The following is a 12,214-nucleotide window of genomic DNA, read 5'->3' on the forward strand; positions in this document are numbered from 1 at the left end:
TGCACAGCATTTTTGGTAAAAATGTCCATCTCTTTTTTACCAGTGATTCCCAGCCAGGAGCAGTACTGTCACCCTAATGACATTTACAAAGGGGGAAGGCATTTTTGTATGACCTGATGGATGACTACTGGCATTATGTGGACAAGAACCAGGAATGAGAAACATACCATAATGTACAAAGAGAAAACATCTAGTCACAAAGTCAATGATATCTCAATCAAAATGCATTAAATCAGTTTCTTACTATAAAGTATTGCTTACTTCCAATATGGCGGTTACTCTAAATGACAATGAATACCTATGCATAAAAGCTTAGCGTTCCTCTCTATTTACTAAGGGCACACTCCCAGAAGGGGCATTATTTGGTCTAATAATATACACACTTAAGACTTTCGAACGATTTTCCCAAATGTGCTCTGGAATAGTTGAACCCATCTCTCCTCTGACCATAAAGGTAATCTTCACTTTGCTAACAAACAATTTTTCACAGCAAAAGAAACAGTATCTGAGGGCCTAGAGGCCAGTTTCATTCTTTCAAATCTATAATAGCTTCATCAAATCACTTAATTTCTTGGAGTCTCAAGTTCTTCATCTGTAAAATGGAAATAACACCTACTCTGCCCATTTCATAGGCTCCTTTGTATGAGCCAAATAAGCTAATATGTAAAAGATGTTACAGCATAAGGGACCATTTTTAATAGCTATAGTGTTGGAATAGTTTCTCTCTGTGACTGGAAAAGAAATGGAACATGAAGAGTTGTACCCCAAACACCTGCAGGACAAGCAGGGGACATGAGGAATGTGGGGCAGGTGTAGCAGCCTCAGCGTTAGGGGCCAATCAGAGAATGTCATGGACACAACTCATCGATCCACTTCTGGGCTAAAAAAGAATAGATGCTACTCAGTTTTACATCATTTTTCCCCTTTAAAAATTACTGACACATCTCCTGATCTCCCAAAAGAAGCCAAAAACTCCATAAATGGTTTTAACACTATGAAGACCAAATACCTCTCTGGCCCAGGGCCATACATTTACAACCTCCACAGTAAACCTTAACCATCATGTTAAAACAATGATCTTTGTCAATCAAAATGCCTGTTCTTTTGCAGAAATGGGCGTCTCTTAGGGGTCTGTGCCAGTGTGGACAACTGCAGATTGTTTGTTGGGGGAATCCCGAAAACCAAAAAAAGAGAAGAAATCTTATCGGAGATGAAAAAGGTCACCGAGGGAGTCATTGATGTCATCGTCTACCCAAGTGCTGCAGATAAAACCAAAAACCGGGGCTTTGCCTTTGTGGAATATGAAAGTCATCGGGCAGCTGCCATGGCCAGGAGGAAACTGTTACCAGGTTAGCAAACCCCTCCCCAAACACCAGGCTTCTCCTCTCCATCCGGCGGGCCTTAGACTGCTGCCCTGCTCTCTGAGCAAAGAAAGCAGTGATTGCTCTTTCTTGTTTTCTTTTACATCCTTATGTTGTATATTCAACTTTTCATCTTTCTTATTTATTGCATACTTGATTCAGTTCCCTGAAGTTTGCACAGATGGAGTTTGAAAACATTCATTCTGTGCCTTAGGTCTAATTTGCATGCACTGGAGAAGTCTAAAACTTTAAGCTATAGCAATCCTATTAATGAATCTTTAAAGTGAAGAATCTTCTAAAAATTAAATATAACAATCAGTTATTTTGCATATAAATTATGTTTCAGGCTTATTAAAAATAGAATATATTATCCATTATAAAGTAGACGTAATAAAACTGCAAGTAATCTCAATGACAATTAAGTGATGTACTTTTATTATGACTCCCTGATGTCTAATAATTTCGGTCTAAATGAGAGAAAAGAATCCCTTCTTAAAAGGGCACCTTTGTTGGGTATTCCAGTCACAGGGCAGGTCCCCTTCTGGAAAAAACAACAAGTTCCTGAATTTAAGACTCCACCAAGACCCTATTTTAGTCAGATCAACTTAGGGAAAAGTGTTTTAAGATCCTGAGCTCTTCCCACTATTATGTATAGTTATAATGCGCCAATAAAAAAAATGAACCTCAGCTTATTTGAAAATGGAGGGGGATTGGAGTGGGTAATAATATGGGTACAATTAAAGTATGTTATAAGCATGCATGAAAATATCACAAAGCCCCTCGTTTTATACAATATACACAAACAATTTAAAAAGTATCAAACTAAATTAAATTTTAAAATAAAATGTTCAATAAAAAATTACACTGTAAAGTATTAAAGAGAATTTCAAGAGTGACAGAATGGACATGTAAGAATCAACTTTTCTTATGAAAATTATGGGAGAGGACAAAAAACATAACAACAAAAGCATATAGATTTATACTGCCCTGGTACACATTCTCAAAAACAGAACACACCAATTGATTGTAGGATTAGCCTTATAGAAATTTTCAAAATTGGAAGAAAGCTTCTGAGTTAAGAAAAGATGTTTTAATAATATTTTCACAAAGACAACTTAAAGTAAACAAAAAATTAACTCCAAAAACTGCTGAATCTGATGGCAAGGTAGATATCTTTAGTGTTGAGGTTTTTCTTCACCACTTCATTCTTCATTACTTAAACATCAAGTCATTGAATCAAAGGTCCATAGCTGTGGGATCCAAGTGTCTTGGTGACCTGGGCTTATGATTTTGCTATCCTCTTCAGTTTTTCTCTTTTCAACACTAACCTTCCTATTATTCAAAAGTCCCTTGTATTCATCCTGTTATCAGGCCACCAATGTAGTCTAAATACATACATTCCCCACCTTAGATTATTTTTTCAAAGTCTCCCAATTCTCCTCTCTCTCTTTGACACAAACACACTCTGCCTACTCCATCCTGAATATTACCACTAGACTAGTGCTATCCTATCATTCTTTAAACAAATTCTTGCAAAAAGTTAAGATTTAGTCTCTATGAAGAAGCTGACTGAATGGTGTCAGTAACCTGCCAGTTCGTGAATGTTCCCCAACTATTTGCTGCATATAAGAGAAGGAGTAAATTCTGGCCCTGGTATTCAAGGCCCTTCATTCATGTCACCTGTTCTTTACAATCATATTTTTTATTTTCCAACAAAACCTCTCCTTTCTATCAGGACTGATTTTTTCCAACACCACTATGCTCATTTCTGCCTTCTTCAACTCAGCCAACATCCTGATGAACACAGTGTCACTTTTCCTGCCCCTGTTAATCAATTTCACATTCAGGCAGCCATTCATTATCGGTAAAGTCAGATATGCAGAATGAGTTTGGGAGCTTAGGGTCCTAAGTGGGTGAAAGACAGTTTTCAGGGTCCAGACAACCAATGCTCCTGGAAAGTCTGAGCCTCCAGAAAACTTCTACGTCTCTTCAAAGAAAACAGCACATTGACCCCAAAAGCAGCTTCTATATATGTAAGTTCAGCTTACTAGAGGCAAGCAAGACTGAGTAGCTGAGCTTCAAAATTCTCAAGCACCTGGTGAAGGCTTCCAGCCAAGACTCTGCCTTTCCTTTATGGATTCCCTGCCCAGAATCCAACAGTTGAGAGGCTATCTTCTTCTCCCCTTCTACTTCTTATATTAATCACAACAGAAGGTGACCCCCTAAACTACAGCCCTTTGAGATGACCTCAGTTTGGCTTCACTCCACTGGATTTCAGTTGGGCTGCCTTACCAGCAAACCAACAAGATGAGGCCCAATAGGGTATAAGCCAGCCAGAGCAAACGGTTTTACTTCTAGGAAGACCTAAGAACAAAATTGTTACCCAATTCAGAGCCCTCTCCCTGTTACTCTACTGTAGATTCATCAGCAACAAAAGAATTCAGTAATTAGCAACCATATGGGGAGTCTACTTTTAAAGAAAAGAGAGGTATTTAAGAAAAAATTATGAGCACAGATCACATGAATTTTTTTCTTTCTTAATTGTGCAGTCAAACTTATGATCCACTGATAAATTTACCAGCTAATGACATTGGGCACTCACCTTCATGGGATGTAAATAGGAACACTCAACCCACAAATATCTATTAAGCATCCACAACACAGAATGCTCTCTTCTAAATGATATGGGAGATTCTAATAATAAAACAAAACATATAACTGTTGTACTCAAAGAGTAGATATACTGAGGAAATTATACCTATAAGAAAAATAGAAAAAAAAAGAATTTTAAAGGACTATATATTGTTGAATTATTTGAAAGTGATAAACTGGGTCCTTTACCTGCATCATTTTCTTTTGTCTTCACAATAGTAGTTACCTTTATTATACAGATGATGAAAATTATGCTTAGAAAGTATGTTTTCTAGCCAAGATCATTGCTCCAATTTTGAACTTACCTGACTTCAAAGCCGTGTTCTCAAATCACTCTGGCACCCTGCCTTCCACCACAGCCCTTCACGGATGTTTGTTGAAATCATTGCTTCCTGTGTCTGCTCTCATTTCTGTTCCCTTCAGCTTTATGCAGCTCTGTAAGCCCAGGCATGGTTTACATTGGTCTCAGGCTGGGAAGGTGAAAGCAAGAGCAGTGGTACTCAACCTTGGCTGCATGTTAATTAATTGAGGACTGTTTTAAAAGCATGAGGCCCAGACCATGTACAGTAACATCCTAGGACATCCGAGGGTCATCCAGGGACATCCAGGAGTCAGTAATGAGCTGGTATATCTTGAATAGCTGCTCTCAGGAGAAAAACAAGAGCCCTGATTGGTAGCATTTTCCTATTTTCATGCTGTGAACACTCCAATTGTGGCTAATTTCAAGCTACCAGTTTGATGTCAACTGACTCACAAAATTCTAAAATTTTCCTTATCCATTTATCCATCAATAGACACTTAGGTTGATTCCATATTTTGGCTACTGAGAATGATTCTGCAATGAACGTGGGAGTGCATAAGTCTCTTTGACATACTGATTTCATTTCCTTTGGATATCTATCCTGTAGTAGGATTGCAGGATCACATGGGTCACATGAAGTTTCTATTTTATTTTTTCCAGGAACTGCCATACTTTTTTCTGTAACTGCTGTACCAGTTTACACTCACACCAACATTGTACAAGGATTCTCTTTTTTTCTATAGCCTTCCAACATTATCTTTTGTTTTTTAATAATTGCCATTCTACCCAAAGTGAAGTGATATTTCATTGTTTTAGTTTGCATTTTCCTGATGACTAGTGATATTGAGCATATCATATGACTAGTGATATTAAGCCTGTTGCCATTTGTGTTTCTTCTTTTCAGAATGTCTATTTAAGTCTTCTGTCCACTGGTAATTGGGTTATTTGTTTTCTTGCAATTGAGTTATCCCTTAAATATTTTGGACACTAACCCCTTATCGAATGTATGGTTTACAAATATTTTCCCTTTCTTTGCATTATCTGTTGATTATTTTCTTGTTGTGCAGAGCTTTCTAGTTAGATGCAATTCTGTTTGTCTCATTTTGCTTTGTTGACTGTACTTTTGGGGGTCATATTCAAAAAATTATTGTACAGACCAGTGTCAAGAAACTTTTCACCCACTGTTTTCTTCTAGCAGTGTTATAGTTTCAGGTCTTACATTTGAGCCTTGTGTTTGTTTTATTTGTTTGAGTCAATTCTTTTATATAGTCTGAGATGAGGGTTAACACCATTGTTCTGCATGTGGATATTCAGGTTTCCCAGTAGCATTTATTGAAGAGACTGCCTTTTCAGTACTCACTGTGAGTTCTTGGAATCTTTGTCAGAGATCACAAGTGCTTTCCAAGGAATAAAACGATGAATCTGGGTTGAAAATACTTGCCTCCTATGCATCATATTTAAATCCTTACTATTACTAAGGACTCCTGACTTTCTTCTCTCCAACTTTGTATTATTCACAGGGTGGAGCTTATTCCCAAACAATGAATAAAAACAAAGTAGGTAGTCTGCCCCAGGCTCCAGAAGCATCCATCCCTTCCAGGGGAGCAGTGAGCACTGCTTTGAGGGCTACTCTGGGGTTGCTGTATTTTGAGGGTTATAAAACAGAATAAACTTTAAAAAGCGAAAGAAAGGAAGAAAGAAAGAAAGAAATAAAGAACGAACTAGGTTTAGCATCAAATTCAGAACTGAGTCTCACCTTCTTACCACTGTGACAAGGATCTGAAACTCACAGAGGTAAAAGAAATGAACCACAAAAACCAAAGGAGAGAGGTGGTGAGGGGAAATAGGTTTGGGCAGGTTACCAACCCTGAAGCTCCTTTCCTTTTCTGTAAAACTGGGATTCATCCTCTTCCCCACAAGGCTATGGTAAGAAAGAACTGAGAAAGCACATAGAGAAAAATACTTAATAAATGAATACTATAGAAATACAAAAATATATGTAATCCTGGACAGCAACTACACTTTAAGGATAGTCAGATTTCTTGTCATAATTGAGCTGACCCTCAGAGAAATTATGACTTAATCCCATTCTGAGCTAAGGATGTAGCTCAGTGGTAGAACACTTGCCCAACATGTGCATGACCTGGGGCTAAATCCCTAGTAACTGTATTTTTTTAAGAGCAGTTTTCTAACATATTTTTTGATTTTTTGCTAGAATAAATATCTTTATGAATCTGAATTACAGATAGCAATTATACCAAATACCTGTAGTTCTTTCCATTTTTGTGACATGATCCCGAGATGCTGACAGATGGGAAGTTATTGGAAAGTTTGTTAAAATTGAGTAATGAAAAAACTCAGTATGAGTTTTGTTAACTATAGCTTTGTCTCTGTAGTTAACAAAAACTTTGGTAACTCTGAAAACCATTCACTGAATTATAGCTTTCAAAACTATTGATACTCTGGGTTAGTATTCAGTCAGAATTTTTAGTGTTTTAGAATTATTTCCTTGAATTTTCAGGAACAGATCTTAACAGTTTTATGGTGCTGATGCTTAGCTATCTCACATCACTAAATTGTAAAAGTGAGTTAACGCAATATATGTTAATTTTTGCTGTAATGCAAATACTTAAGTTTTAAATTTATAAAATTATACTGTTAAAACTATTTTTAAAATAATCTATTAGTTTAATGTTTTTTAACATAATTCTTATCATAGACTTTTTCATTGCTCTTCATCTCTCTTCTTAATTAGGATTTTAAAAAATTATTTTTCTCTAGATTCCCAAGTTACCCATGTTCTAAAAGAAAATTGGCAGGAAACACAGTAGCTTGGAGCCTTGACCAAGTATAAGGAGTAGAGAACAAACTAAGGGTGAGTGGGTCCCTGGGTCTCACCCACCCTTGCCCAAGTACCATTTGTTAGACATCTCAAATGGTGCCTGGGCCAGATAACAATACAGATTCCAATAGCAGCAGACACATATTCTACTGACCTTTTTAATGTTTCAGGAAACCAAATTCTGTGTCTGAGTTCTCAATCCACTCTTGTCCTTTCTCTCCTTTTTCTTTGTTCCTTTAAACAGCTATCTTTACCCTGTAAGATCTATCTTAAGACCCAAACATGTCTACTGTTTCTATTTCAAACCACAACCTATTTCCTTTTATACTCAATCATTATAATAAACCACTAGTCACACAGAACTTACTTCTAACCAACTCTAAATGGTCTTGCTCATTCAAGACCTCAAGGGTCAGTTCAATTTAAAACAACATCAGCATGAACTGAGATAATGTTGTCCTTATTTCCAAATAATGTACCATACATTTGATCATTTTCCACAGGAAGAATTCAGTTATGGGGACATCCTATTGCAGTAGACTGGGCAGAGCCAGAAGTAGAAGTTGATGAAGACACCATGTCTTCTGTGAAAATCCTGTACGTAAGAAATCTTATGCTGTCCACCTCTGAAGAGATGATTGAAAAGGAATTCAACAATATTAGACCAGGTGGGACGTACATGTAAGGTTACTTTTTCAAAAAATACTTTACAAGCTTATGCTTCAGGTGGCTTCCGATAACTTTAAAGAGAATAGCTTTTTTGAGGTCATTCTCATAATTGAATGTACATTACTCAAGCTACATTTCCATTTTTGGATTAGAGAGTGATACCTATGGTTATACAACATTTAACAATATTATAATCATGTATTTATCTGTGTGAGTAATGAATCCACATTTACTTCACTAAACTAGCAATTCCATGAATATAAGTTCTTTTTTCTCTTGTTATGTCCTCAATCCTCAGACCCTCAGTCTGTGGGCCAGCAACATAATAAGTGTTCGATAAATATTGACTGTGTTATTGAGTTCATGGCCATAACTCTAGGTTTAATGCAGGGTTTCTCAACTTTAGCACTAAGGGAATTTTGGAACAGATGATTCTTGATAGTGGGGATCTGTCCAGAAGATAGTAGGATATATTCAACAGCAGCCCAGGCTCCTCCTAGTATACACCAATAGTGACCTCCATAACAACCAAAAGTATTTCCAGACATTGCAAAATCACCCCCAGTTGAGAACCACTGTTGTAATGGAATACACTTTTGACTTCAGGTGCAAAAGTAAGGCAGTGACAATCTTTGGAAACTGGGTGAAGAGGGAGGAAAAAGAATCAAGGAAAGGTCCCAACAAAAAGGGATAACTAGTTGCTAATTATCTTGTCAATACTTTTTTTTTTTGAGAATTTTAATATTTATTTTTTTAGTTTTTGGCAGACACAACATCTTTGTTTGTATGTGGTGCTCAGGATCGAACCCGGGCCGCACGCATGCCAGGCGAGCGCGTTACCACTTGAGCCACATCCCCAGCCCCAATACTTTTCAATGTTGATTATAAACTACAAGTTTGACTCTCCACCTCTTTCTTCTCAATATGGAAGCTATAACACTGAGACTGGTAAAGCATTTCAATAAACAGTGTAAAAATGAGCATTTGCATAAACTAATACAGAACATCACATCTACAAAATGTTAGTAGATGTTCCTGATAAAAGGGTCCCCTGGTCAAATAAGTTTGTAAACACCAGTTTCTGCAAAATTAAGCAGATTTCTTCATTATGGGACTTAGAGTCATTAGCCTTCTAACATGCTTGAAAGTCCTCAAGAAGAGATGTGTGATACCTCATTTCCCAAACTTTTGGAGCATGGATTCTCTTTTGTGGCAGGCTACCTTGGCGGGTTAGTGTATCATGGGACATATTCTGGGCAATATTGGCTTGTTTTAGCACAGTAATAACATTTTTCCATGACAGAATGTCTAAGTCTCCAGAAAAATACTCTAGAATGTTGACAAGCCTGGGCCACAATGCTACCATGTTAAACTGCCTGAGACTATTCACTGCATATATTCATATTGTCTGTTTCAGATTCTGGGTGCTATTTCGGGCATAATAAAATAATAAGCTGATGATTCACACTGAAGTTAATTAGCAAGGATGTCATTTTTTTCTTTTTAAAGATTCCCCAAAGATTTGTCTTTCTTCAGCCTCAGGAACTCAGTCTTCCCTGATATTTTAGTATTATGGTGTGAGCACATACCAAAACCTACAAATTCATGGCTAATATAGAAAACTTCTAACAACTGGCTGGCATTACAGTGGGCACTTTACATCATGTGTTACTTATTCATCACAGTGACCCAATAATGTATGTTAATGTATTAGTTCCATTATTTTCTAGATAAGAAAACCAGAACCCAGAGTAAAGTAGCTTACCTAGAGTCATACAACCAGTAGGTAGGAGATCCTCAATTTAACAACTCTAGGATCCCATACCCCATCCTTATTCAATTCATTCATGTAACTGTCATTCTTTCAGTATTTTGTAACTTTTAAAAATAAGCAGTGGGAAATGGGGTTGTAGCTCAGCAGTAGAACACTCGCCTAGCATGTGTAAGGCTCTGGGTTCGATCCTCAGTACCACATAAAAATAAATAAATAAAGGTATTGTGTCCAACTACAACTAAAAATAAATATAGTAAATAACTAAATAAACAGTGGGTCTCAATATTCCATTTAAGTACCTACAGGTCCATTCTGTTCCCTTTGAAGACTCTGATATTGGTATAAATGTACCAGATTTAGTCACTCCATAAAAAATGTATATTAAGTTATTTTGTTTTTGCTGTTTCAAGAGTGGTATAATTGATTTACTCATGCATAATCTTAATGCAAATTTTATTTCTATATGAAATGTTCCTCAAAATAGAATTAGTAGATACCTACTTGATTTCCCACCTTTAGATATCATTAAAGCATGGGAGGGAATCTTTAGATATCATTATAGCATGGGAGGAATCTCAGATGTTCTTCAGAAGCAATTTTATTATTTTTTTTTAATTTAAAGAGTATTGGATAAGATATAGAAGATCTAGTTCTAGATCCTGGCTATGTGGAAGATAAACATCACCTATCTTGTCAGAATCATAGTTTCCTAACATATAAGTAAAAATAAGTATAGTAAAAGTAATAAAAAATTAAAATCATTACTAAAGTTTCACTTAGCTCTAAAATTCTATTATATAGTCAAAAGAAATAAGATATTTCAGAGGGATAGCATAAAACTTCAAAAAGGTAATCAACTAAATATGTAAGATGACCAATAGTTGAGTTCAACTCAATTCAATGGCATTTTACCATTGCATATGATATCATCATTTATATAAAATGCAAAGTAAGCTGCCATTTCTTTTTTTTTCTTTTTTTTATTTTTTAATTTTTTATTGTTGGTTGTTCAAAACATTACATAGTTCTTGATATATCATATTTCACCCTTTGATTCAAGTGGGTTATGAGCTCCCATTTTTACCCCATATACAGATTGCAGAATCACATCAGTTACACATCCATTGATTTACATATTGCCATACTAGTGTCTGTTGTGTTCTGCTGCCTTTCCTATCCTCTACTATCCCCCCTCCCCTCCCCTCCCCTCCCCTCTTCTCTCTCTGCCCCCTCTACTGACATTCATTTGTCCCCCTTGTATTATTTTTCCTTTTCCCCTCACTTCCTCTTGTATGTACTTTTGTATAACTCTGAGGGTCTCCTTCCATTTCCATGCAATTTCCCTTCTCTCTCCTTTTCCCTCCCACCTCTCATCCCTGTTTAATGTTAATCTTCTTCTCATGCTCTTCGACCCTACTCTGTTCTTAGTTACTCTCCTTATATCAAAGAAGACATTTGGCATTTGTTTTTTAGGGATTGGTTAGCTTCACTTAGCATAATCTGCTCTAATGCCATCCATTTCCCTGTAAATTCTATGATTTTGTCATTTTTTAATGCAGAGTAATACTCCATTGTCTATAAATGCCACATTTTTTTTATCCATTCATCTATTGAAGGGCATCTAGGTTGGTTCCACAGTCTTGCTATTGTGAATTGTGCTGCTATGAACATCGATGTGTAAGCTGCCATTTCTGCCCTTAAAAATCTTAGGAAGTAGAAAACACGAATCCACAGATAATTATAACAAGTCACACTGCAAGTGTTGTTTTAAACTTACAAACAAAATCTTTGAAATTTGCAGAACTTTAAACCTGGACACACAAGATTCCTAATAAGATCCTTATGTGCACTCTCAGAAGCTAACTGCATCATTTCAATGCTGTCTCAAGTTTGCTAATCGGGCTACTTTCACTCTCTTCTCAGGTGCGGTGGAGAGAGTAAAAAAAATCCGAGACTATGCCTTTGTGCACTTCAGTAACCGAGAAGATGCAGTTGAGGCTATGAAAGCTTTAAACGGGAAGGTAATGTAGGAGAAAGGATAAAATATGTACAGATTCCTGTTCAATAGAGCAACAAGTCCACTGCACTGCATCTTTTCCCATGTCCAACATGGCTTCTGCAGTCCCCTTAAGATGCACAGAAGAAAAATGATAAACATACAGTGGAGGATGGAGATGGAGCTAATATGTCCAGTTCTGCCTCTAATTATTTTTCTGATTTGAACAAATCACTGGCCCACAATTTTCTTAGAAAGAGGGGATTAGACTTAATTACTTTAAGGTGTCTCCCCCCACCCAATTCCAAATTTCTCTCATTATTGTACTTTCTAGCGCAGTATTTTAAGAGCCAACGGTCCCTTTTTTAAAATGTCAAGATATCTGTCATTCTACCCTCAGAGTTTGATCTTCCAATTCTGGATGGCTTAGAATCTCCCACCTTGCCAAGAGTAATATCTGAAGGAAAACAAACATCTATATCCCTACTACTGATTTGTCTGTAGAAACCAACTTAGTATTTACATCAGTCCAATAAACACTAAAACACACTATCTACTAATATCATATGTGATACAAAGAGAATCAAACCAAAAATACTTATCAAAGAGCCAGAATTCT

The 12,214-nt window shown here is 36.5% G+C and overlaps 1 protein-coding gene across 3 annotated transcripts in view; it reads left to right on the forward strand.

Moving 5' to 3' along the window:
• The window catches only part of A1cf (APOBEC1 complementation factor), a 75,983-nt gene that overhangs the window by 45,177 nt on the left and 18,592 nt on the right, over positions 1 to 12,214 (forward strand). For all 3 annotated transcript variants that reach the window (XM_046456783.2, XM_046456784.2, XM_046456786.2), the window contains 3 exons: positions 1,111 to 1,349; positions 7,660 to 7,824; positions 11,523 to 11,620. In XM_046456783.2, the coding sequence (XP_046312739.1) occupies positions 1,111 to 1,349; positions 7,660 to 7,824; positions 11,523 to 11,620 (502 nt within the window). The remainder of the gene's footprint in view (positions 1 to 1,110; positions 1,350 to 7,659; positions 7,825 to 11,522; positions 11,621 to 12,214) is intronic.

The sequence above is a fragment of the Marmota monax genome, unplaced genomic scaffold (assembly GCF_021218885.2).
Source record: "Marmota monax isolate L192 unplaced genomic scaffold, Marmota_monax_Labrador192_F-V1.1 WCK01_AAM20220418_F8-fsc00166, whole genome shotgun sequence".
In the NCBI taxonomy this organism is placed as follows: Eukaryota; Metazoa; Chordata; class Mammalia; order Rodentia; family Sciuridae; genus Marmota; species Marmota monax.